Source organism: Chrysochloris asiatica, unplaced genomic scaffold (genome assembly GCF_000296735.1).
Source record: "Chrysochloris asiatica unplaced genomic scaffold, ChrAsi1.0 scaffold00011, whole genome shotgun sequence".
In the NCBI taxonomy this organism is placed as follows: Eukaryota; Metazoa; Chordata; class Mammalia; order Afrosoricida; family Chrysochloridae; genus Chrysochloris; species Chrysochloris asiatica.
In genome coordinates this window covers 31,024,539-31,050,336 of record NW_006408529.1, presented here as the reverse complement: position 1 = coordinate 31,050,336, position 25,798 = coordinate 31,024,539, and the positions used below count along the sequence as shown (strand labels likewise).

Here is a 25,798-nt window from a genome sequence, read left to right as displayed (position 1 = left end):
TCCCTCATATTAAGAAATGCTGAGTGAGCTCTTCCCTTTTGGTCTTTGTTGCACATTCATTTCATTATAATATTGACTTAGTCTTCTCAAGATCTCCTTTGATATTTTTTGTTCAGCTATTTTACCTCCTCGTTTATTCCATTTGCTTTAGCATCTTTACACTGGATAGAAAGTTTCAGAGTCCCTTCTGACATCCATTTTCCTTCTTTCTTGTCTTTTCAATGACCTGTTGTTTTCTTCCTGTACGATATTTATGATGTCATCCCATAACTTTTCTCGCCTTTGGTCATTAGTGTCTAATGTATCAAATCTCTTCATGAGATGATCTCTAAATTAAAGTGGGATAGATTCAAGGTAATATTTTGGCTCTAATGGTCTTGTTTTAATTTTACTCAGCCTCAGCTGGAACTTGCATATGAGCAATTGATGATATGTTTCAAGGATTGTTCCTGGCCTTGTTTTGACTGTTGGTATGGAATTTTTTCACTGTTTTTCCCCACAGACATAGTAGATTTTATTCCAGTGTATTACATCTGGTGAGGTCCATGTGTGTAGTCATCTTTTATGTTTAAAAAGTTATGTGCAGTGAAAAAGTCATTGGTCTTAAAAAATTCTATCATGAGATCTGCAGCACCATTTCTGTCACCAAGAAAGTATTTGCAACTACTGATCCTTCCTCTATGTTTCTAACCTTTGCATTTCAATTGCTGGTAATTATCAATACATTTTTTTGCATGTTTTATCAATTTCAGACTGAAGAAGTTGGTAAAAAATTTCAATTTCATCACAGACTTTAGTGGTTGGTGTGTAAATTTGAATAATATTGTCACGAACTGGTCTTGTTTGTGGTGTGTGGATATTATCTTATCACAGAATAGTGTTGTACTTCAAAATAGATCTTGAAATGTGTTTTTCAATGATCAATGTAATGCTATTCTATTTCAATTTGTCATTCTCAACATAGTAAACCCTCTGATTACCAGATTCAAGATGGCTTATACTTGTCCATTTCAGCTCACCAATGTCTAGAATATCCATCATTATGCATTCCATTTCATTTTTGATAACTTCCAATTTTCGTAGATTTATACTTAGTACATTTCAAGTTCCAATTATTTATCGATGTTGACAGCTCTTTCTTCTCATTTTGAATTGTGCCTATCAGCAAATGATGGTAGTGAAATATTACTCCATTTGCATCATCACTCTGCTTTAAGGAGGCAGTTTCTCCCCTGCCGTATTTTGAGTGTCTTCCTAGCTGAGTGGCTCATCCTCTGGTACTATATTTGACAATATTCTGTTGCTAGTCATGATTTAATATTCAATATTCTGGGACTGTCTCACAGTGTTCCACTGCTATTCAAAAGCTTTTCAGTGGTTAAACATTCGGAAGCAGTACATCTCTTCTTCTTCCTAGTCTATCTTAATCTGGAAGTTCAGTTGAAGCCTATCCAACATGGGTGACCTTGATGGTATTTAAAATACTCATGATATAGCTTCCTGCATCACATAATAATAGGATATCTAACCTGATTTTACTATCACCTGTTTGGAACATCTTCCTGCTACATTCAGGCTGAAGCAGTCAGATTTCAATGTTAACACTAATAAAAAAAAATATATATTATTTTGTTAATATTTGATGTTTCTCTGAGCATTTAGATTTTAACACATCCAAGGCTAAATCTTGTATTTTCTTTTGTGTTAAAAATAATCCTCTCTTGATTCCAATGAAGCTATACCTCTGTTTTCTGTTCTACTTTCTAGCTAAACTGCAGAAATTGATCCCCATTGCCTCCTCAAACTGCTCATGTGAAGATCACCAATATGTTCCATATTACTAAATCTACTGGTTTATTCTCAGCCGTTATCTAGATTGAAAGTATTGTTGTGGTACTTCATTTCCTTTTTTAAAAATACTTTCTTCACTCCACTTCCAGGACACCATACTTTCTATGTGTTCTTTGTATCTTCTTTGCTACTCCTTCCCAGTATCCTTTGCTGGATCCTCCTCAATTTTCTACCCACTTATGTTGGAGTACCCCAGGTTTTCTTGTTTTTCTTCTCATCTATGATAGCTTCTCCAAACTCATTTAAAATACAGTTGGTATCCTCATGCTTTACAAATTTATATCACCAACTTTAGGACTTGTTGTTAGGTGCCATTGAGTCAGTTCTGACTCATAGCAACCCTATGCACAACAAAAGGAGACATAGCAGCTGATATGAAGTGGATGAAGGCACACAAGAATGCCCAGACTTGTAGATAGTAACCATTTGGCCTAGCTTCAATGGCTTGAAGATCAGAACTCAACTAGAGGAAGATAAAGAAATCTGATATGGGAGGCAAGTGTAAGTGTACAATTTGATGAACTTGACCTGTATTTATGGATGTGGTAGTGTGCCTTGCAGGTGGTTCTGACTCATAGCGACCCTGTACAGGGTTTTTGAAGCTGTAAATCTTTATGGGAGCCGAAAGCCTCATCTTTCTCCCACAGAATAGCTGGTAGTTTCAAACTGCTGACCTTGCAGTTCGCAGCCCGATTCATAACCACTACACTAACAGAGCTCCTTATTTATGGATGTAGTAACTCAAAATACCAACCGAGAGGGAAGGAGTCTTCACATCAAGAATCAAGACTGTCCCTTCAGTAAACAAGGATAGGGACTGGCAACTTAGACATTGCTGTTGTTGTTTATAAGTGCCGTCAAGTCAGTTTTTGACCCATAGTGACCCTGTATAGGGTTTCCAAGAAGCAGCTGATGACCTTGCAGTTCAAATGGGTTTGCAGTCTGGTGCATTAAGCGACAACACTACACTTAAATATTGGCTACTTAAAAGTGGCAGGGTGGGGGTAGATGCTATAAAGGCACAAAGTAGCTGCCTTTCAAGAGGGTGTTTAGTTTCAGAGTGTGGGTTAAGTAGAATGCCCACTGAATCATTTTCATCTTGTCTAGATGGGTCTGGTGAAAGGAGTTGGAGATAGGATTCTTTTGATTCTATAGTGAGTAATTGTTATCTTGACTAATTGTGATTGTCACAACTGTAAAGGTAGAAGCTGTGTAACAAAAAGGAGGGCGTAGTTAATCTTACAATCCAGGAACAGAGGATTCTAGGACCATCAAGAGAGAAGAGCTTGACAGGAATGTGGGAACCTAACTAAATAAGCAGTGACATCAGAGACGGAGAAAAAGGTGATGGCATGGAGAGATAGAGCAGCTGAGGACTCTAGACTTATGGAAAGAGAAAGGTTGTGTGCTGGTGGGCAGGAGGCTAACTTGCAAAATGTGCCCTTTAGTTGTTTAAACAATTATATATTTCTGCATGATTTTGTGCACATCAAAATAAAAGAGAGAATAGAGGCACATACTGTCAGCCAGTGGTTCATGGAGGGGATTGTAATCATTGCAATGGAACAAAATACAATTGGTTGAGTGCAAAACTGATGTTTTCCCATGTAAACTTTCACTCAATTCACAATAAAATCTTAAAAACAAAAACAAAGGAAACATATCCCATGCCTGTGCCATCTTCAAACAATTGTTGTTACATTTGAATTCAATGCTGCTGCCACTGTGTCAATCCATCTCATTGGAGATCTTCCTCTTTAGCACTGACCCTTCACTTTTCCTAACATGATATCTTTCCCCAGGAACTGGTCCCCCCTGATAACATGTCCAAAGTATGAGAAACAAAGTCTTTCCATCTCTGTGTCTTAGAAGCATTCTGGATATACTTCTTCGAACACAGATTTGTTTGTTCTTCTGCCAGTCCATAGTACTTTACATATTCTTCTCTAACATTACAATTCAAATTAATCAATTCTTCTGTGGTCTTTCTTATTCACTGTGCAACTTATACTATATATGAGGCCATTGAAAATATAATGGCTTGCCTCAGGCCTGTCTTAGACTTCAAACTGATATCTTTGTTCTTTAACACTTAAAAGAAGTCTTGTGCAGCAGATTTGCCTAATGCAATACATCTTTTGATTTTGTGATTGTTGCTTCCATGAATGTTGATTGTGGATACAAGCAAAGTGAAGTCTTTGACAACTTCAGTCTTTTTGCCCTTTATCATAATGTTATTTATTGATCCAGTTATGAGGCTTTAGTTTTCTTTACATTGAGATGCAATCCATACTGAAATCATAGTCTTTGATTGCCATTAATAAGCATTTTAAGTCCTCTTCATTTTCAGCAAGTAAGGTTGAATCATCTGCATAATGCATTTTGTTAATGAGTCTTCCTCCAATCTTGATTTGTGTTCTTCTTCACATAATACAGCTTCTCAGATTATTTACTCAGAATACAAATTGAATACATATGGGGAAATGACACACACCTTTCCTGGTTTTAAACCATTTAATATCCCCTTATTCTGTTTGAACAACTACCTCTTGATCTATGTACAGATTCCTTAGGAGCACAATCAGATGTTCTGGAATACATAATGTGCCACAATCCACATAGTTTAAAGAGTTTGCATAGCCAATAAATCACAAGTAAATATCTTACTGGTATTCTCTGCTTTCAGTCATGATTTTCTGATGTCAGCAACAATATCCCTCATTTCATGTCTTCATCTAAATCAGGCTTGAATTTCCAGCAGTTCTTTGTAGATGTACTGCTGCAGCCATTTTTAAAGTATTTTCAGCAAAATTTTACTTGTGTGTTATATTAATGATATTGTTTTATGATTTCCACATTCCATTGGGTTGCCCTTCTTTGTAATGTATACAAGTAGAGATCTCTTCCAATTGGTTGGCTAGGTAGCTGTCTTCCAAATTTTAGGGGGTAAATTAGTGAGCGCCTCCAGTGGTGCATCAGTTTCCTGAAAATTTTCAATTTTTATTCTGTCAGTTCATAGAGGACACTTCATCACCAATCCCTTCAGTTTAGCCTGGACTTCTTTTAAGGCCATCAGTTCTTGATCATATGCTAGCTATTCAGGATAGTGAGCACAGACAGTGAGTGGTATGATATAAAATTGAGGGAAATGGTAGGCCATTTTATAAAAGAATATTTAAGGGCTACCTAAAACGAAGGAGAGATAAAGGCACAAAGTGACTGGCTTAAGAGTTTTCAAAGAGATTTTAGCTTAAGAGAGTGTGGAAGAAGGTAGAGACCCCACTCCCACAAAATAGTTTTCATCTTGTCTAGATGGGTCTGGGGAAAAGAGATGGAGATAAGATTCTTATGATTCAATAGTGAGTAATTGTTATCATGAATAATTGCGACTGTCACAACTCTAAAGGTATAAGTTTTGTAACAAAAATGGGGGAGCAGTTAATCTTACAGTCCAGAAACAGAGGACCCTAGTACCATCTAGGGAGAAGAGCACAAGCAGAATGCTGAACCCTATCCAGAGAAGCAGTGACACCAGAGATGGAGTCAGAGATGAGTACATGGAAAGAGAGAGAAGCTGAGGACTCTGGACTCATGGAAAGAGAGGGACTGGGTGCTGACAGCCAGGAGGCAGGCTCACAGAATGTGTCCTTTGTTTGTTTAAATTATTATATATTCCTGAGTGTTTTTGTATACATTCCCCTACCCCCAAAAAACCCCAAAGGGACTGGAAGCAAATACTTTTGAATGATGATGCATGGAGGAGATTGTAATCATTGCAATGAAATGATGGTGTAAAGTCAATGTTCTCCCATGTAAACTATCCCTCAGTTCACAATAAAAACTAAAAAAAAAAATAAAAAAAGGTATTTAGGATATTTGTCCTAGAGTAGTGCTTCTCAAATTTCAGAGAATATGTAAATCATTGAGAAATCTTGTGATAACACAAATTCCAATTCAGTTGTACTGCACTTTTAACACACCCTATGTGGTTGCCTTTGCCGCTGGTCCTACAGAACAGGTTGCAGGGTCCTAGAGTGTGGTTTGTGTAATTTAACTGTGCATAGGAGTCATGTGGATGTGAGTCTAGCCTCTGTCAGCTCATATTTAATTGATATCGGGTATGGTCTAGCCACTGGTATTGTCAAAAGTGATTCAAATGTGCAAGTAAATCTGTGACTCACCATAGGGGTCTGGATGCCCTGTAGTACTGGACTGCTAACCAAATCGGTAAGTGGTTCAAACTCACCAGCCACTCCTCAGAAGCCTTATATAAATCAGAACCACCTAATAGCCACTTAACAACAACAACAACAACATAGGGTTTCCTGAGTCCTGGTGTGCTGCTATAGGATAAGCAAGACTGGTGGTCCCAAAGTTCCTTGGAAACCCTACGCTATGGGTTGGAACCAACTTGATGGCACTTAACAATAACAACAATAACATCAGGGGTATGGGCCAGCTTTGGAAGATCCTTATATTATATGTACTAGCTGCCATTTTCATCCAATGCATTTTGGGGCAGAGATAACTAAGTGATTTGGGTCATAATCTTGGTACATGGCTTGAGCTAGTCAGGCTGGACCTTTGACAAGAGAACTTGTTCTTGAAGAGGCCTGGCTAGTAAATTGCTTTAGGGCACTTGAATCACCATGAAATATTTATAAAAAATACAGAAGTGGGGAAAAACATGTGCTTAATTGTGAGGAGAAAGTTAACAGGAATGTAGCTGAATTGCCAGTACTGTTGCCAGACGATTAAAGTAAGTATCTAATCATTTAATTAGTTTATTATATTTAACATTTATTGATAATCTGGTACATATATGACACATAATTTAATAGTAAATAGCTGTTTTCCAGCCCTGATGGGGCTTACTGTCTATCAGTTATGACAGATAGTAACTACCTACTATACACTTGTGCATTTATTTTCAATGTCATGATTGCCATATGTATATTCTAAGTGCCAAGAACACAAATAATGGGGGTATGAGAGAAAGACTTGTCTGAGGAAGTGACAGTTACCTGACATCTGTTGAATTCTGAATGTTAGTTCATTTCTTAGGGGAATATTCAGCTGCTTGAATAATTTCCTCTCTGCTTACTTCCTTAAATATTCATACATGAAACCTTTAGTCACCAAGGTAACTTGAATTTGTCACTGTTTTTTGTAATCTGAAAAGTCCAGCTGATGCCAGTTAATGATTTCATGTGAAGCAATAAGAAATATGAACTAGGAGATGGGCAGTCTGGTTAATATTTCACTTTCGTTGCAGTGTGAATAATTATTTAGAAAGGAGTTTGAATGGAAGCAACAAAGAAAGTGACAGATATGGGAAAATGCTGCAGGTTCTGAGACTAGCTTGAAGATTGATGTTTTAGAATAGGTAAAGAATGATGGTGGGTTATACTTGGGAAATTGAGGAGCTGAAGAGGGAAGTGAAATGACAAGTTTGGAGAGTATAAAAAACCAGAAAATATATTTGTTGTCAAAAAGTTGGTTGTGATTCTTGGCAATCCCATGAGTATTTAGTTTAATTAAAGTCTGCATTTTATATAGAGAGTCCTGGAGTGGCACAGTAGGATAAGAACTGGGCTACTAACCACAAGATTGGGGTTCAAACCCACCAGCTCTCCTTAGAAACCTTGTACAGTCTTGCTATGAATGGAAGCTGAGTTGACGGTACTTAACAAGAATAACAACTAAACAACAATAAAACAGTAGTTGAGGAGAAGAGCATTGCATATTATGAGGACAATATGGTAAAATATAACAAATGGATTACATTTACAACTTCTCAGTTATACTGAGCATTAAACCACTGCCATCCAATTGATTTTGACTCATGGTGACCCATTGGGTTGCAGTGTAGAACTGTTCTGCAGGATTTTCTTGAGAGTGATTTTTTCAGACTCATCTTGTAGGGTTACTAGGAATCAGAGTCAACTCTATGGGAATGGTATTAGTTGATTTGGAAATGTAAAGAGGATCACCTTTCCTCTGCAGTACCACTGGATAGACTTGAAGGTGAATCAAAGATGCTTGGAATCCATTAATCCAGTGGACGCATGAAACATGTAAACATCGGCCTCCATGACTCTGAGACCAGAAGAACTAGGTGGTGCCCAGCTACTACAACCAACCGCTCTGAAAGAGATCACCTTAAAAGGTCCCAAAGAAAGTGGGAGAAAATGTGGAACAAAACTAACAATTATTAAAAAAAGAAAAAAAAGGTCTTTCTGAAATTGGAGGAACCTGAGACTATGACCTTTGACCACCCTTCAAGTTAGAAAGGAACTCACCCTCATGGCTAAAATTTCACCCAAATAGATAGGTATATAGTGGAGACAACAACATTAATAAGTTATGCTCACCATTGAATGATTAATCATTTAAAATCAAAAGGGCAACATTTAATTAAAGACGAAGTTGAGAAGGGATGGGAAGGTGGGTGGAATGGAAATAGGAAGCACAGGGAGGAGGAATTGGATAACTGTTGCTGCATGGAAGGGATTGGATTGAGTGTCTGATTTGTTGACTGTAAAACTGATGATCTTATCTGTAAACCTTCACTCAATTCATAATAAAACATTTTTTAAAAATTAAAACTAACATCAGAGATGCAGTAACAGAAAATGAAAACTTACAAACATAGCATAAAAATGTTAATGGCATATCACTACAATTATTTGTGCTTAAAGAGTCTAACAAATTCGGTGCATGGAATTTTGCTACAGAAAGGACAAGGAACAGCCTCTACTAGCAAGAACAAAGGCTGACATTGTGAGATTTCAGTGGAATAATATATGGGCTTCAAATAAGAGTGCTGGTCAGTGTGATATAAAGGAAGTGCTTCATTAGCTATCATAGTGCATGCCTCTCAGTCTTGTACCACATGGCAGCAGGCAGCAAGGGCATGGACACAAAGAATGAGCTATTCACTCAAGTTTCATAATCTTGCTCTGTTTCAGCCCCCTGGGTTGACAGCTTTCAAGTTAAGCATGGAAGGCTCTGAAGAAACAGTCTTACATTCTTCACTGATACAGTTTGTTTTTGGAAAATAGCTATCTAAAATAAGGAGATAAAATACATTTAGCCAATGAGCTCAAATTATTACATTAGCTGCCTTTCCAGAGCATGGAGATATTCTTGTGATTATTCTGAACACTTTAGTAAAATAGTTTACAGAAAAATTTGCCTCAAATAAAATTATTTGTAATTTGTATTTTACTCAAACCTATGCAATCATACGAATATTCATTTACAGTGAAAACTTGCTTTGTAAGTAAAAGAATTACAGTAAAATGCTTTGTACAGATACTGAGTAGTTGAAAAATAATTCTACATAGAAGTTTCCAGGAAAACCAGTGTGAATTCTAGTTTTGTTTTTTTCTTTTTCCCCAATTTTCCACAGCCACAGACCCATATGCCGCTCCCTCAAGGAAAACAAACTATTCACAGTAATTCAAATTCAAATTTATGGTAACATTCATGGACTTATTTTATATATCTTCTATGGCTTTGAAGAGAAATATATTATACATAGGTTTGATTAATATTAATTTCCTAGATTCCAAGGTCAATCTTTGATAATATTGCCCAAAGGCTCTGGGATCTAACTACAAAAAGTTGTCTATTATTTTCTACTAGTGTTTGCTGAGAGAGTCTGAATCTGATTACAGTCCACATAATAAGGATCTGTGCTAGGAAACCTTGATAATTTATTTGTATTCCAGAAGTTTCAAGACAAAGTACAAAGTTATCCACATAATTTAAAGTCATATTTAAAAGTATTTGTTGTGGCAAATGTCACCATTTTGTCATTAAATATATTGGAGAGATTTTTTCTAAAACAGCTGGACAATTTGTGGCCTATAACTGGTTTGAATTTTACCAGATTTTCAGGGTAAAGAGAGTAGTGGAAATTCATTACTTAATGACTAAAAGCACTAAATATCCTGAAATACACCAATCAAAATATCTGATAGGAACTGTAAAAAAACTGTAATTGTATTTATTTGAAAATAAGAACAATGGTTTCTTAACATATTAGATGTAAGCGCACAATTCTATAGGCTGATCAGTCTAATTAGTGACTGTATCAGAGAATAGTTTGCATTCACCTGGCTCCCACAGTCTTCATCTGAAACAAAAGTGCTTCTTAATTAAACACCTTTGTTGCTAACCAATAACAATGTCAAAACCACTTATTACAATCTAGCTCTACCCCCATGTGTCTTTGAGTAGACTCTGACTCATAATGACCCTTTGTGTATCAGAGTAGAACTGTACTTCACAGGGTTTGCTCTGGTTAATGTTTTGGAATTAGATTGTTAGGCCACCTATAGTTGGACACAACTTCTAATCCTTTAGTTTGCAGAGAAGCATGTTAACTGTTTGTACTACTTAGGTACTCAAGGTACACAAATCAAGCAATTCACCTTCTCATGTTGTTGTTGTTAGGTGCCATTGAGTCGGTACGGACTCATAGTGAACTTATGCACAATAGAATGAAACATTACCTGGTCCTGGGCCAACCTCATAATTGTTGCTATGCTTAAGCCCATTGATGCTGCCACTTTGCCAATCCGTCTTTTTTATTTATTTATTTATTTATTTGTCCATTCCCCTTCCCCGTCTTGTGTATTGCCCATCCCCCATCCTCCCAGCACCCAAGCTATCCTGTGTCTATTCCTGAGCTCTGTCTTCCCCTCCCTTCCTCCCCTCCTCTCCTCGCATACATCTTGGTGATCAGCAATTGTATATATAATTTGTTTCCCCCTTTTAGGGTGGGATCTTTTTCTTATTCTTTTACAATAATGGTCCTGTGCAGTATTTCTCCTTTTGTAACTGACTAATTTCATTCAGCATAATGTCCTCAAGGTTCATCCATGTTATGTGGTGGTTTGCAGATTCCTTGTTGTTCTTCAAGGTAGCATAGTATTCCATTGTGTGTAAGAACCAGTTTGTTTATCCTTTCTTCCATTGATGGGCACTTAGGCTATCTCCATCTTTTTTCTATTGTAAATAGTGCTTCTATGAACGTTGGTGAGCATATATCTACTCATGTTAAGGCTCGTATTTCTTGTGGGTAAATACCAAGTAGGGGAATTGCTGGATCATAAGGTATTTCTATTTCCAACCTTCTAAAGAAGCGCCATACTGTTTTCCAGAGTGGTTGGACCATTTTGCATTCCCACCAACAATGTAGGAGGGCCCTACTTCTCGCATTATTTGCTCAGCATCCAGGTTGAATAAGTATGGTGAAAGAATACAACCTTGTTGCACACCTTTTTTAATTTTAAGCCATTCAGCATTCCCATGTTCTGTTCAAACAACTGCTTCTTGTTCCACATACAGATTCCTCATGAGCACAATTAAGTGTTCAGGAATACTCATACTTCATAATGTTGTCCATAGCTTGTCATGATCCACACAATTGATAGCCTTTGTGTGTTCAATAAAGCACAGGTAAACATCTTTCTGATATTCTCTGCTTTCAGCCAAGATTCATCGGACACCAGCATTCATATCCCTCATTCCACGGCTTCTTCTGAATCCGGCTTGAACCTCTGGAAATTGTCTGTCAGTGTATGATTGTAGTCATTTCTGTATTATCTTTAGCAAAACTTTACTCGCATGAGCTATCAAAGAGATTTTCCGATGATTTCCGCATTCTGTTGGGTCACCTCTCTTTGGAATGGGCACAAATATGGATCTCTTCCTGTCAGTTGGCCAGATAGTTGTCTTCCAAATTTCTTGCCAAAGGTGAGTGATTGCCTCCTGTGCTGCCTTACTTTCTTGAAAGATTTCAATTTGTATTCTATCAATTCCTGGTGCCTTGTTCTTTGCCAATTCCTTTAATGCACCTTGGACTTCCTCCTTCAGTGGCTCTTGATCATTTTGTCCATAAAATCCTTCACTATTACAATAATTTCCATGTTTGAGTTTTTCCTTCAGCTTTTTTCAGCTTGACAAATGCTGAGCATGTTCTTCCATTTTGGTTTTCTAACTCCATTTCAATATGATATTTTACTCTGTCATCTTAAGCTGCCCTTTGCAATGTTCTTGTCTGGTCTTTTACTTCATCATTTCTTCCATTTGCTTTAGCTAGTCTAAATTCAAGAGCAAGCGTCATAGTCTCTTCTGACATCCACCTTTGTCTTTTCTTTATTTCCTATCGTTTTAATGATCTTTTGCTTTCTTCTTGGATGGTGTTCTTTATGTCATCCTGCAATTCTGGTTTTTGGTCATTAATGTTTAATGTGTCAAATCTGTTCTTAAGATGGTTTATAAATTCAGTTGGGATATTCTCAAGGTTATATTTTAGCTCTCTCATGGATTTGTAATTTTTATAGCTTCATCCTAAACTTGCTGATATGAGCAGTTGACTATCTGTTCCAAGTTCCTAGGCTTGTTTTGACTGATGATACTGAGCTTCTTCATTATCTCTTCCCACAGATGTAGTCAATTTGATCCCTTACTCTTTCATCTGGTGAGGTCCTTGTGTATAACTGCCATTTATGTTGAAGAAAGGTATTTTCAAGAAGAAATCATTGATCTGAAAAATTTTATCATACAATCTTTAGCATTCTTTCTATAATGAAGGACTTATTCTCCAACTTCTGATTCTTCCTCTTTGTTTCCAACTTTCTGATTCCAAAGGCCAGTAATTATCAGTGCATCTTGATTGCATGTTAAATCAGTTTCAGACTGAAGAATTTGGTAGAGTCCTCCAATTTCTTCATTATTGGCTTTGGTGGTTGGTGTGTAAATTTAAATAAGAGTTGCATTATAAATTATCTTCTTTATTGGTATGTAGCTAATATCTTATCACAACATGTACTCAAGAAAGATCTTGAAATAGTCTTTTTGATGATGAATGCATTGCTATTCTTTAATTTGTCATTCCTGGCATAGTAAACCACAAACTGTCCTATTATAAATGCCAATACCAGTCCATTTCAGCTTACTAACACCTAGCATATCAATCTTCGTATTTTTCATTTATTTTTGACATCTTCTACTTTTCCTAGATTTATACATTTCACTTCCTGATTATTAATGGAAGTTTGCAGATGTTTCTTTTCATTTTGAGTAATGCCCCATTAGCAAATGAAGGTCCTGAAAGCATTGCTTAATCGGTGTCATTGAGGTCAACTCTACTTGAGGAGGCAGCTCTTCCCTCCTCAGATTTTGAGAGCCTTTCAGCATCACAAGACCATCTTACAGTACTGTTTCAAGCAATCTTTCTCTGCTGTTCTTAAGGTTTTAATGTGACTAATTCCTCAGAAGTGGACTGCCTATTCTCTCTTCCTATTCTGCCTTGGAATCCTGGTATAGTGCTGTAGGGTAAGCACTGGCCTGGTAACCACAAGGTCAGAGGTTCAAACCCACCAGACACTCATAGATAACCGTATAAAGGGTCAGTAGGAGTTGGAATCGACTCAACAGCAACAACACTTAACAAGAGCAACAGCAATCTGTCTTAGTCTAGAAGGTCTACTGAAACCTGTCCACCATGTGTGACTACTGGTCTATGGAATACTGGTAACATAGATTCCAGCATCACAGCAACACACAAGCCAACACAGTTAATTGATAGACAAGTGGTGATTAAACAGCATAAACTGCAAATTTATTTATTTAAAAATGTATTGGGAAGCATGTTTTCTAGTAATTTGTAAATTTCTTCAATAAATTATCTATGTATCTATCTCTCCATCTATCAGAATTTTGCAATAATAGAATTTCAAAAGGAAATTTTGTATCATACACATTATTTGGCTTCTTGATTTTCTAAATTCAATAAAATTTCTAATTTATTAGAAGTTCTATGAATGTTTTACAAATCATGGTGGTGGTGGTGGTGGTGGTTATGTGCCATGGAATTTGTTCTGACTCGTAGAGACTCTATAGGTTTTCTGAGGCTGTAAATCTTTATGGGAGCAGCATGCCTTATCTTTTTATTATGGAACCTCTGATAGTTTCAAACTGTTGAACATATTAGCAGCCCAATTCATAACCACTACGATAGTGGAAAATATTCCAAATATAAGAGGGCTTTTAAGAATTCAACTGAAAACACATACATCAAAGATCCTATTGAATAATGGATAAGGAAAAGGAATAGATAGTATATATTGGAATACATTTTTAAAAAGAACTGGGAGGATAAACCAAAAACTTTAAAAAAGATTATGTATAGGGAGCACAATAGGAAAAGGAAGCTAAATTTCTATGTCTATTCCATTTCTTCTTTTTAAAAACAATTTATACTTTGAGGCTTATGGAATAAAACAACCTTGCACACCATGTAAGTGGAATATATTGAACAGACCTTGTTTGGATGCTGATTCAAATTTTTGAGACAAGAAGGGGAATTGGAATATTGACTAAGTAAAAGATGATGTTAAGGAAATATTTAGTTAGATATGATCATCAAAATATGGTTATCTTTTTTAAAAGGCCTCACATATTAGAGTTTTATCTAAAACCATATCATATGTTGAATTTATTAATACTTCAGGGGGATTAATATGTAAACATGGGGATAATATAGTTCAAAAGTCTTTGAAATGTACATAAATTCTGCCTAATCAATTACAAGCAGGAATTTATCCTAAAGTTATAGGTATGAATGTGTACAGGGGTTCAGCTATAGTAAACCCTATTCCCACAAATTTTGGAGGAAAAAAAAGGAAATACCTTGTGGTTAAATAAATTTGATTAGTTAAATCAAATAACATAATTCAATTCAGCCTGTAAAATTATGTTGAAGAAGACTTTACAAATTGCATGGAAAAATGTTCATGCTATAAATTGGTAAACAGTTTATAAAACCATGATTAGGTCTAGGTTTAAATGAGTTAAAAATTAATAAAGAAAAAATATTAGAAAGTATTTATAGTGGTTATCTTCAAGAGGTCAGATAATCAGTAATTTTTCTTAAAATAAGTATTATGACTTTTTATTTTATCTTTAAAAATACCTACAGTATTTTGCATAACAACGCCTATTAAAGTAAAAGGCAACTTCACAAAAGGTAATGAATCAATTTTAATAATATAGTAAATCTGAAGACAGAAAGATTGTTTTAAAGTTTTGTTTCTTAAAAAGGTAAATATCACTGCATTGTAAGTTGAAACCTTTTTTTTTTTTTTAATCATGAGTGATACAAGATTATTTGCTCCAATAATATGTGAATTCTCACAAGGATATTCCTGACAAATTTCAAGTTAGCTCCTTAGGGAAGAGCTAAATATTTCATTTTTTTGGTCGGAAGAACCAAACCCAATGCTAACTGCTAAGATTATGCATAGGATGCAATATTCTTGAAGGAACTGTCAGCTTTTTCCTTCATCCATAAACTGAATTCCTTCCTGATACTTGAAGTACTTTCTGATGAAGATTAAAGGCTACAGTCTTCAGTACGCATTATACTGTAATGAAGGAAACACAAAAATCCCCATATCCACAATAAATGGAAAAAACATTGAAGTTATCAAGGATTTCATTTTACTTGGACCCACATGCAATGTCATGTGAGCAGCTGTCCGTAAGTCAAATGGCATATTGCACTGAGCAAATACCTATTTGCCAAAATGCAAAAAGCAAAAGGTCATCTTGAAGATATGTGCCTGACCCAAGTCATGGTCTCATAAGCATGCAGAAGCTGGACAATGAATAAGGAAGAACTGGTACATTTGAATTATGGTATTAGTGAAGAAAACTGAATATACAATGGACATCCAGAAGAACAAATAGATCTGTCTTGGAAGAAGTATAACCAGAAAGTTACTTAGACACAAGCGTGGTAAGACTTCATCTCACATACTTCAGACAAGTGATCCAGAGTGTATTCATTCTCCTAAGAACTATATCACCTTGGAAAAGTAGAGTGCCATTGAAAAGAGGAAGCCTCTCAATAGAATGGAATGACACATTAACTGCAACAATGGGTTCAAATTTAGCAATGATTGCAATGATCGTGCAGGAATTTGCAGTTTTTTTGTATGTGGGGTCACTATGAGTTGGAATCACACCAGGGCACCTAACAATAACAACCCTATCCACCATAATGGCAGGAAAGGAGCACTGGGTAATTGTCAGCTTAGCAAAGAGAAAGCTGTTATATAGGGAATAAGCATAGTGTTTGCCACACAGGAAGTCCATAAAAGCTTGCCTTTCTCTCCACAGACGAGAGACTGTTTTACATGGAAATATCTGCCATACTATTAATTGGCAAGTTGATGGTCTTCCATAGCTACCAAATTGAATGAGAACTTGTAAGGAAGATTATGTTGGTAACAGGAAATAAGAAGCATTTTCTTTGCATATCTGAGTGTTGGTTGATATTTTTGAAACTATACCAAGGTCCATATATTTAAGCTAAGTAATGAAGAAATCGTTCTATTACTAAGTTCTTTGAGACACTGGGATATTATTGAAATTTCTGGTCATAAATGTCTTCTCTCTGCAAATTTCTTGATTATCCTTTCTCTGGCATGTTTTTATAAACTCTCAATACAGTGCACAGTGTTGCTATGAGGTGCCTTCTAGTTTTGGAGTCCTGGTATGGTGAAGTAGGATAAGCACTCCATCGCAAGTTTGATTTGAACCATAGCATTGGTGGTTCTACCTTACCAGCTGCTCCTTGGAAACCCTATGCAGGTCCGCTATGAGTTGAAACTGACTCCAGGGCACTTAACAACAAGTTAGGCCTTAAGTACAATTGAAAGAAACACTGCTAAGTCCAGTACTATCCTCAAAATTGTCACATTTCAGCCCATTGTTGCAGTGACCATATCAATCTGTCTTGTTGAGGGGCTCCTCTGTTTCACTAATCCTCTACTTTACCAAGCATGATGTCCTTTTCCAGAGACTGGTCTCTCCTGATGTCATATCCAAAGTACACGAGACCTACTTTCACCATGCCATCCTAGCTTCTAAGGAGCATTCTGGCTGTACTTCTTCCAAATGGCTTTATTTGTTCTTCTGGAAGACCATGGTGCATGCGATATTCTTTGCTAACACCACAATTAAAATTAAGCAATTATTCTTAGTGATTCTTTCCATTGTTCATAAAGTTAAAAATACCATGTCTTCATAAAGTTAAAAATACCATGTCTTCAAAGTAACATCTCTGTTCTTTAACAATTTAAGGTGGAATATTACAGCAGATTTTCCCAATACAATATGTCAGCAGGATTCTCTCAGACAATACAATGGACTGTTGTTGTTAAGTGCCTTGGAGTTGGTTCCGACTCATGGCGACCCTCTACAGGGTTTCTGAGGCTGTAAATCTTTACGGGAGCAGAAAGCCTCATCTTTCTCCTGCGGAACAGCTGGTGGTTTCAAACCACTGACCTTGAGATTTGCAGCCTGATTCGTAACCACTACACTACCAGAGCTCCTTATACAATGAATAGGAGGTGTAATTTATACCCATTTGTTTAATGAAAAAATATTTCATGCTAAGATAAAAAAGTTCCAATTCTTCATTTGCTTTTTCCCTTTATGCATTTCAGGGCATTTTTCTCACTTAAAATAGTCAGTTAAAAGTCATGTATGACATCACACTTCTTCAGAATTCTCTTAACAATCTCTATACACTATGGAGTATATAATTTGTCTGATATTACTTTTAAGATGCTTTGAAACTTTATATTCACAAATGCATCACTAAGATTTCTCAGTTACAAGGAAGATAGTAAACAAATATCTTAATTTCACATATAAATCAAACCCAAACCAAAACAACTGCCAGTGAGTCAATTCTGATTCATAGCAACCCTGTATAGGGTTCCAGGTTGTAAACCTTACAGGAACAGAAAGTCCCATCTTTCTTATATGGTGTGGCTGATGGGTTTGAACTACAGACTTTAGGATTAGTAGTCCTGTGCTTATTCTACAGAACTATTAGGGCTCCTAATTTCAGATATAGGAAACAGATAAAAAGATTATGGATTTTGAGTAGAGTTACCTTTAAAAATTATGTTGCAATAGGCTTAGGTTTAATATATAAAGAGTACATAGTTTATTGTTGTTGTTGTTAGGTGTCATTGAGTCAGTACCAACACATAGCAACCTGATGCACAGCAGTACAAAACACTGCCCGATCCTGTGCCAACCTCACTATTGTTGCCACGCTTGAGTCCATCGATATTGCCACTTGCCCAATCCATCTCATTGGGGGTCTTCCTCTTTTTCTCTGACCCTCTACCTTATCAAACATGATATCCTTCTCCAGGGACTGCTCCCTCCTGACAATATGTCCAAAGTATGAGAGATGAAGTTTGGCCATCTTGGCCTCCAAGGAGCACTCTGGCTGCACTTCTTCCAAAACAGATCTATTGGTTCTCTTGGCAGCCCATGCACTTTCAGTATTCTCCTCCAACACCATAACTCAAAGGCATCAATTCTTCTTCAGTCTTCCTTATGCTTTCGCATGCATATGAGGTTACTGAAAACACCATGGCTTGGGTCAGGTGCACCTTAGTACTCAAGTTGACATCTTTGCTCTTCAACACTTTAAAAAGGTCTTATGCAGCTGATTTGCTTAATGTAATATGTTGTTTGATCTCTTGACTGCTGCTTCCATGAGTGTTGATAGTTGATCAAAGAAGAATGAAGTCCTTGAAAATTTCAGTCTTTTCTCTGTTGATAAGAATGTTGTTTATTAGTCCAGTGGTGAGGATTTTTGTTTTTTTTTTACATTGAGATGTAATCCATACCGAAGACCGTGCTCTTTGATCTTCATCAGTAAATGTTTTAAGTCCTTTTCACTTTCAGCAAGCAAGGTTGTATCATCTGCATCTCAGGTTGTTAATGAGTCTTCCTCCAATCCTGATGTCAAGTTTTTTTCTTCATAGAATCCAGCCTCTCGGATTATATGCTCAGCATACAGGTTGAATAAGTATGGCAAAAGAATACAACTTTGTCGCACACCTTTTTTAAATTTTAAACCATTCAGTGTTCTCATGTTCTGTTCGAATAACTGCCTCTTGGTCCAGGTACAGATTCCTCATGAGCACAATTAAGTGTTCCGGAATACTCATACTTCCCAATGTTGTCAATAGCTTGTCATGATCCACACAATAGAAAGCCTTTGTGTAGTCGATAAAGCATAGATAAACATCTTTCTGATATTCTCTGCTTTTAGCCAAGATCCATTGTACATCAGCAATGATATCCCTTGTTACATGGCCTCTTCTGTATTTGGCTTGAACCTCTGGAAGTTTGCTGTCAACATATGATTGTAGCCGTTTCTGTATTCTCTTTAGCAAAACTTTATTTACATGAGATATCAAAGAAATTGTCCAATGATTTCCACATTCCGTTGTGTCACCTCTCTTTGGAATGGGCACAAATATGGATCTCTTCCAATCAGTTGGCCAGATAGTTGTCTTTCAAATTTCTGTGCAGAGTTGAGTGAGTGCCTCCTGTGCCACCTCACTTTCTTGAAATATTTCAATGTGTATTCCATTAATTCCTGGTGTCTTGTTCTTTACCAATTCCTTCAATGCACCTTGGACTTCCTCCTTCAGTATCACTGGCTCTTGATCATATGCTACCTCTTGAAACATCTGAACATTAACCATCTCCTTTTGGTTCAGTGACTCTGTGCATTCCTTCTATCTTATCTTGATGCTTTGTGCATCATTCAATAATTTTCCCAGAGAATCTTTCAATAATGAAGGTTGAGATTGAATTTTTTCTTCAGTTCCCCCAGCTTGAGAAATGCTGACTGTGTTCTTCCTTTTTGGTTTTCTTATTCCAGATCTTTGCACATTTTATTGTAATATTTGGCTTTATCTTCTCGAGCTGATCTTTGAAATTTTCTGTTCAGCTCTTGTACCTCCTCATTTCTTCCATTTGCTTTAGCATCTCTATGCTGGAGGGCAAGTTTCAGTGTCTCTTCTGACATCCATTTTGACCTTTTCCTTCTTTATTATCTACACATGTATGATGTTCTTGATGTCATCCCACAAGTCTTCTGGTCTTCTGTCTTTAGTGTTTAATGTATCAAATCTGTTCTTTAGATGATCTCTAAATTCAGGTGGGATATATTCAAGGTCATATTTTGGCTCTCTTGGAGTTGTTTTCATTTTCTTCAGCTTCAGTTTGAATGTGCATATGAATAATTGATGGTCTATTCCACAGTCTGGCCCCTGCCTTGTTTTCACTGATGATATGATATCTCTTTCCACAGATGTAGTCAATTTTATTTCTATGTATTTCATCTGGCAAGGTCCATGTGTGTAGTCTTCTGTTATGCTGTCTAAAGAAGGTATTTGAAATGAACAAATCATTTATTTTGCAGAATTCTATCATGCATTCTCCAGTATCATTTCTATCACCAAGGACATATTTTCCAACTATTGATCCTTCCTCTTTGCTCCCAACCTTTGCATTCCAATCATCAGTGATGATCAATACATCTTGATTGCATGTTCAATCAATTTTACATTGAAGAAGTTGGTAGAATTCTTCTATTTCAACCTCACTGGCATTAGTGGTTGGTGCATAAATTTGAATAATAGTGGTATTAACTGGGCTTCCCTGTAGGCGCATGGATATTATCCTATCACAGACAGCGTTGTACCTCATGACTGATCTGGATATGTTCTTTGTGACAACTTGTGAACTTGTCATTCACAGCACAGTAAACCATGTGGTTGTCAGATTCAAAATGGCCAATAGCAGTCCATTTCAGCTCACTAATGCCTAAGATATTGATGTTTATGCGCTGCATTTCATTTTTGACCACTTCAAATTTTCCCAGATTCATACTTCGTACATTCCATGCTCTGATTTTCAGTGGATGCTTACAGCTGTTTCTCTTCATTTTGAGTTGTGCCCCATCAGCAAATGAAGGTTCGGTGGGCTTTTCTCCCAAGGGCTGTACTCTATTTACGTCATAACGGTCAACTGTACTTTGAGGAGGCAGCTCTTCCCCAGTCGCATTTTGAGTGCCTTCCAACCTGAGAGGCTCATTTTCCGGCACTATATCTGACAGTGTTTCTCTGCTATTCATAAGGTTTTCAGTGACTAAAGATTCAGACCTAGTTCATCACTCTTTATTCCTAGTCTGTCTTCGTCTGGAAGCTCATCTGAAATCTGTCCACCATGGGGGAACCTGCTGGTATTTAAAATACCGGTGGCATAGTTTTCAAAATCATAGCAACTCACAAACCTCCACAGTATGGCAAACTGACAGACAAGTACTGGTATATAAGAAGATATAAATATGCTTTATTTGAAAGTAGCTCTATTGCTCAATATTTTGGTGGAAGAAAACGTGTTTATAACTTTTATTTAAATAAATGTGTAAATACTCAAAGAACAAGGGAGTGTTTTGAAATCAAAATGGAAAATAAAAATCTTGAGCCCTTGAGATAATGGGCGTTACTTGCACTATCCACAATTATCTGCTACGTCTTTTTAAAGACTATGATTGATGTGATAAAATCACAATGAAATTTTTGTTTAATAAAAGCAGTTGGATTTTCTTTGCTGTCTTCAATCTGAGGCTGGTTCATATTTGAGAAATGCTTTTTGAATATTTCATACTTCTGACTCTTTGCCAACATGAATATTTTGGGGAATATATTAAGTATATTTGCTTAGGTAACAACACATGCACACATATCTACACATACACCACAATGGAAACTGAGTCTCTTTTCTAGAAATTATCTCAGTTATTTACTAGTATATTCACTTACACATCATCAGCTGCTCCTCTAGAGAAAGATGAGAATTTCTGCTCTTATAAAAATGGACGGCCTCAGAAACCTATACTGGGTTGCTATGCATCAAAACCACAATGACAACATAAAAAGTTAATATTCAGAGTTGTTGTTGTTGTTAAGTGCCATTGAGTCGGTTCCGACCCATAGTGACCCTGTAACAGGGTTTCCGAGGGTGTAAATCTTTACGGGAGTAGAAAGCCTCATCTTTCTCCCGCAGAGTGACTGGTAGTTTCGAACCGCTGACCTTAAGGTTTGCAGCCCGATTCATAACCACTACGCTACCAGAGCTCCTTAATATTCAGAGTTAACATTGTATAATTTCTGAGAATGATTGCTTATTAAAATGAGTTTTTTAAAAATAGCTTATTATGAAAGAACATGTCATGAGTTATTGTTGTTATTAAGTGCCACTGAATCCGTTCCGACTTGCAGGGACCCTGTATAGGATTTCCAAGGAACAGCTGGTGGGTTTGAACTGCCAACCTTGTGGTTTTCAGTCCAGCTCTGATCCTACAGCACCACACCAGAAGTCCATATCATGGGTTGTTGTTGTTAGGCATCTTCGCGTCGGTTCCGACCCATAGCGACCCTAGATAGAGTTTCCAAGGAGCTGTGGGTGAGCTTGAACCACCAACCTTGCAGTTCAAACTTCTTTGCAGTCTGGAGCATTAACCCACAGTGCCACACCGGGACTCCATCTCATGAGTAGCAGCATGAATTTGAAAGTTTAGTAATACAAAACATTGGAGTTCCTTCAGCTATTAATTGCTTATTCTACAAAATCTAGTGGATCTATTGTTGTTGTTGTTAAGTGCCTTTGAGTAGATTCCGACCCATAGCAACCCTTTATGAGGTTTCCGAAGAGTAGCTGGTGAGCTTGAACCACTGACCTTGCAGTAGTGGATCTATAGGAGGTAATATTTGTTTCTGTTCTCATGGTTATTAAACTCATTCAACTAGCAGGGACTTGTTGAATTCTTCCCATGTTGCAGGCACTCTGCTAGTGAGTTTAAATGTTTCATATGCTCAAGTATGTGCATATACTAGTCATCCGACACTTACGTTTTCTGTCTTCATGAGGTGTCTTAGAAATTTAGTGACGTTACAAGAGGAAAATACAAGTGGATGACTTTAAAGAAATACATTTTCTCACAGTTTTGTTATTGTTAAGTGCCCGTTGAATTGATTCCAACTCATAGCCACTCTGTACAGGGTTTCTGAGGAGTGGCTGGTGACTGACCTTGTAGTCCAAACCAACCTTGCAGTTCTGGGCATTAACCCACAACGCTGCCCCAGTTCTCACAGTTTAGGAGGTTAGAAGTCCAAATTCAGGGTTCTGGTTCTGAAAGTTCTTGTCTCTACAGCTTCTGTTTCCTGGTTCTTTGGAGATCTGCAGATGGCTTGAAATCTATTTTACCCGATTTCTCTTCTACTTGCTAATTTAATCTCTTTTTTCCTGGTGTGGCGCTGTAGGTTAATGTGCCAGACTGCAAGGTCAGCAGTTCAAGCTCATCAGTTTCTCCTCGGAAACCGTATACAGGGTCGCTATGAGTTGGAATAGACTCAATGACACTCAACAACAACAACATATCACAAAAGAAATGGACTCAAGTCACTCTTATACTAATTCTTCCATTACATAACAAAGACAACCCATTCCCAAATGGGATTATAATCACAGGCATAGAGACTAGGATTCACAACACATATTTTCAGGCAGAGTCCTGGTGTGGCACTGTAGGATAATTACTGGAGTGGTAACTGCAAGGTCGGCAGTTCAAACCCACTAACCACTCCTTGGAAATTTATAGGATTGCTCTGAGTCAGAACCGACTTTTAGGCGCTTAATAACAATAAAATGTATAACAAGAGTTTTCCATGTAGTGACTCAAGGTGAGACATTGTCAATTACTCATAAAACACAGTTGAAAACTGAAGAAAAGGCTGTGAGAGGTTTGAGGAGTGGTGTCTGATGGTGGGCTTGAGGAAAAGGAACTTGGAAGTATACTAATTCATTGTATAAGGTTTTTGTCTGTCAGAAGGAATTGCATGTGCAAAATGCCTAAGGTGGGGAGAAACTGTGATTTGGGAAAACTGCAAGGCTATTATTGAGTGCTGGATGGAGCAAAGAAAACTTTGCAAGATGAGACTGCAGAACTAGGTAGGAACCATGGCATGTAGTATTTCCATTTTTATGCAAAATCAGGTGGCCTCCTGACAATATGACCCGCTCGCAATCATGTTTTCACTTTTGCGTGTTTTTGTTTATTTTTATTTGGGTGCACTGAAGCCAGGTATACACTCTCCGATTGGTCACAATTCCCAGCCACCCTTACTGACCGCACACAAGTATGCCTGGTGACTGGCCATTGAAGAAATGAAGTTTGCAACGCCTCTCTGGAAATTCTTCCTACGCCCTTAGATTTTGTATTTAAAATAACACGTTGAAAGAGAAGCGAGAAGCAGAAAAGATCATACACTCAGCATCAACACAGTTGAAACTCAGCGTTTGGGAAACAGGGTGGAGGTGGCAGTGGGAGGAAGACGCAGAGCGTGGGTGAGGTGGGGAGCTACGCAGGGGAGCGACGCAAGGGAGCGACGCATGGGAGCGACGCACGGAGGAGGCGCAAGGGACCTGCGCAGGGCTGCGACGCAATTGCGTATGGTCGTTCTTTGTTGCCCCGGCAGACGGAAAGTGTGGACCACGCAATGGATCTGAGGTAGTAAAATCAAGAACTGTCATCTCTGGGCTCATCCCTGACTGGTCGCGGAGTCAATCTTGACCAATGCAAAGCAGGTGAGGAGCAGAGCCTACTGCAAAGCGATGATCATATGCCCGGGAATACAAAAGGCGCGTGAGTAGAATCGGTACCAACTGACATCAGTACTATGACAGAATTTTCTGATGAGACCGGTCAGGATTTTTCTGATGAGGCAGAGAGTTCAGATTCCTTCAGTTCCTCTGAGGGGCTGCAGCCCTCGCCCCATGCCTCTGGAGACAAACCTGAAAGTGGGACGCAGACCACCACCTGGGAGCATGAAGATAAACCATCAGAGCTGTCAGATTTGAGTAGTAATGGCAAGAAGTTAAGTAGAAAATGGATCAGCCACCTTAAGAGCAATAAAAGTAACTCTGGACAGTACTCACCTGATAGTAAAATTGAGAAAGAAATCACTCAGGTGCCTGACAAAGAATTGAATGCTCTTCAGTCTTTTTGCAACATTAAGATAAACCTGATCCATCGTAGATTGAACTGTAAGGAGGCAAAGAGCAGGAGAGGAAAAAAGAGACAGCTCAGACTGGATGCGGAGGTTCCAGATATAGATGTACAGAAATGTACTGTTCCTGATGAGATTTTGAACAGAATCTATTTTGAAAACACGAAGGCAACACTAAAACAGGTGTCAGCAACTAAACAACACATTTCTTCGCAGTGTCACAGTTGTAACAGAAAAAGAGCAGAACTAGCCCAATCTGCTTTCCTGAAGCGAAAGACGACTTTACTGCAATCGCTTTTACTCCAGCAGAAAATAGATGAGCATCTCCACACCAATGATTTTCTCACTTTTGTTGGAGAAGCACACAAGGGCCTTCCAAGACTTTCAGATGACCCCAGATTAATCTGGAAAAGACTGACTGAGAAATGTCAGATCAGATGCTCTGGTTTTGAAAAGCCAGATGCAGACCAGAAAGGTGTAACAGGATGGAAATAGTGCTTGTTATAGTCACTGTTTTGTCTAACCCTTCTTAAGACACATACTCTAACCAAACAAGATAGTGTTTACTGATGATCATGTGTCATGTGGATACAAATCCTGTTATGCATTTGAATAATTGCCATGATGTCTATAGTCACGTTGGAAATTAATTTAAGACTTGATGTTGCTTCCGTCACAGACTTGAGAAGTAAAAACTTTCCATCCTACGCGTTTTTAGTATTACAGAGGGTAACTATGTAGTTGGAATAGTTACAAAACTTTTGCAACAATCCAGGAAAGAGATGGTAGCTTGGATTAGGGTGTTAACAGCGCATGTGTGAAAGAGTACAGACATGTAAGAGATAATTAGGAAGTAATAATTGATACTCCTACATGATGAAATAAATATGAAGATTTAATAAAGTTAAATGTCAGTGATGCTACTCGTAATTTCTGACTGTGCACCTGGATGAATGATAATTAATTTAATG

The 25,798-nt window shown here is 37.5% G+C and overlaps 1 protein-coding gene across 1 annotated transcript; it reads left to right on the top strand.

The window, feature by feature from the left end:
• Positions 1-24,497: 24,497 nt before the first annotated feature.
• Positions 24,498-25,350, top strand: LOC102822379 (chromosome unknown open reading frame, human C8orf48). The gene is given in 2 exon segments (XM_006878356.1): positions 24,498-25,298; positions 25,300-25,350. Coding segments are annotated over 2 exon segments (852 nt in total).
• The last annotated feature ends 448 nt before the right edge of the window (positions 25,351-25,798 follow it).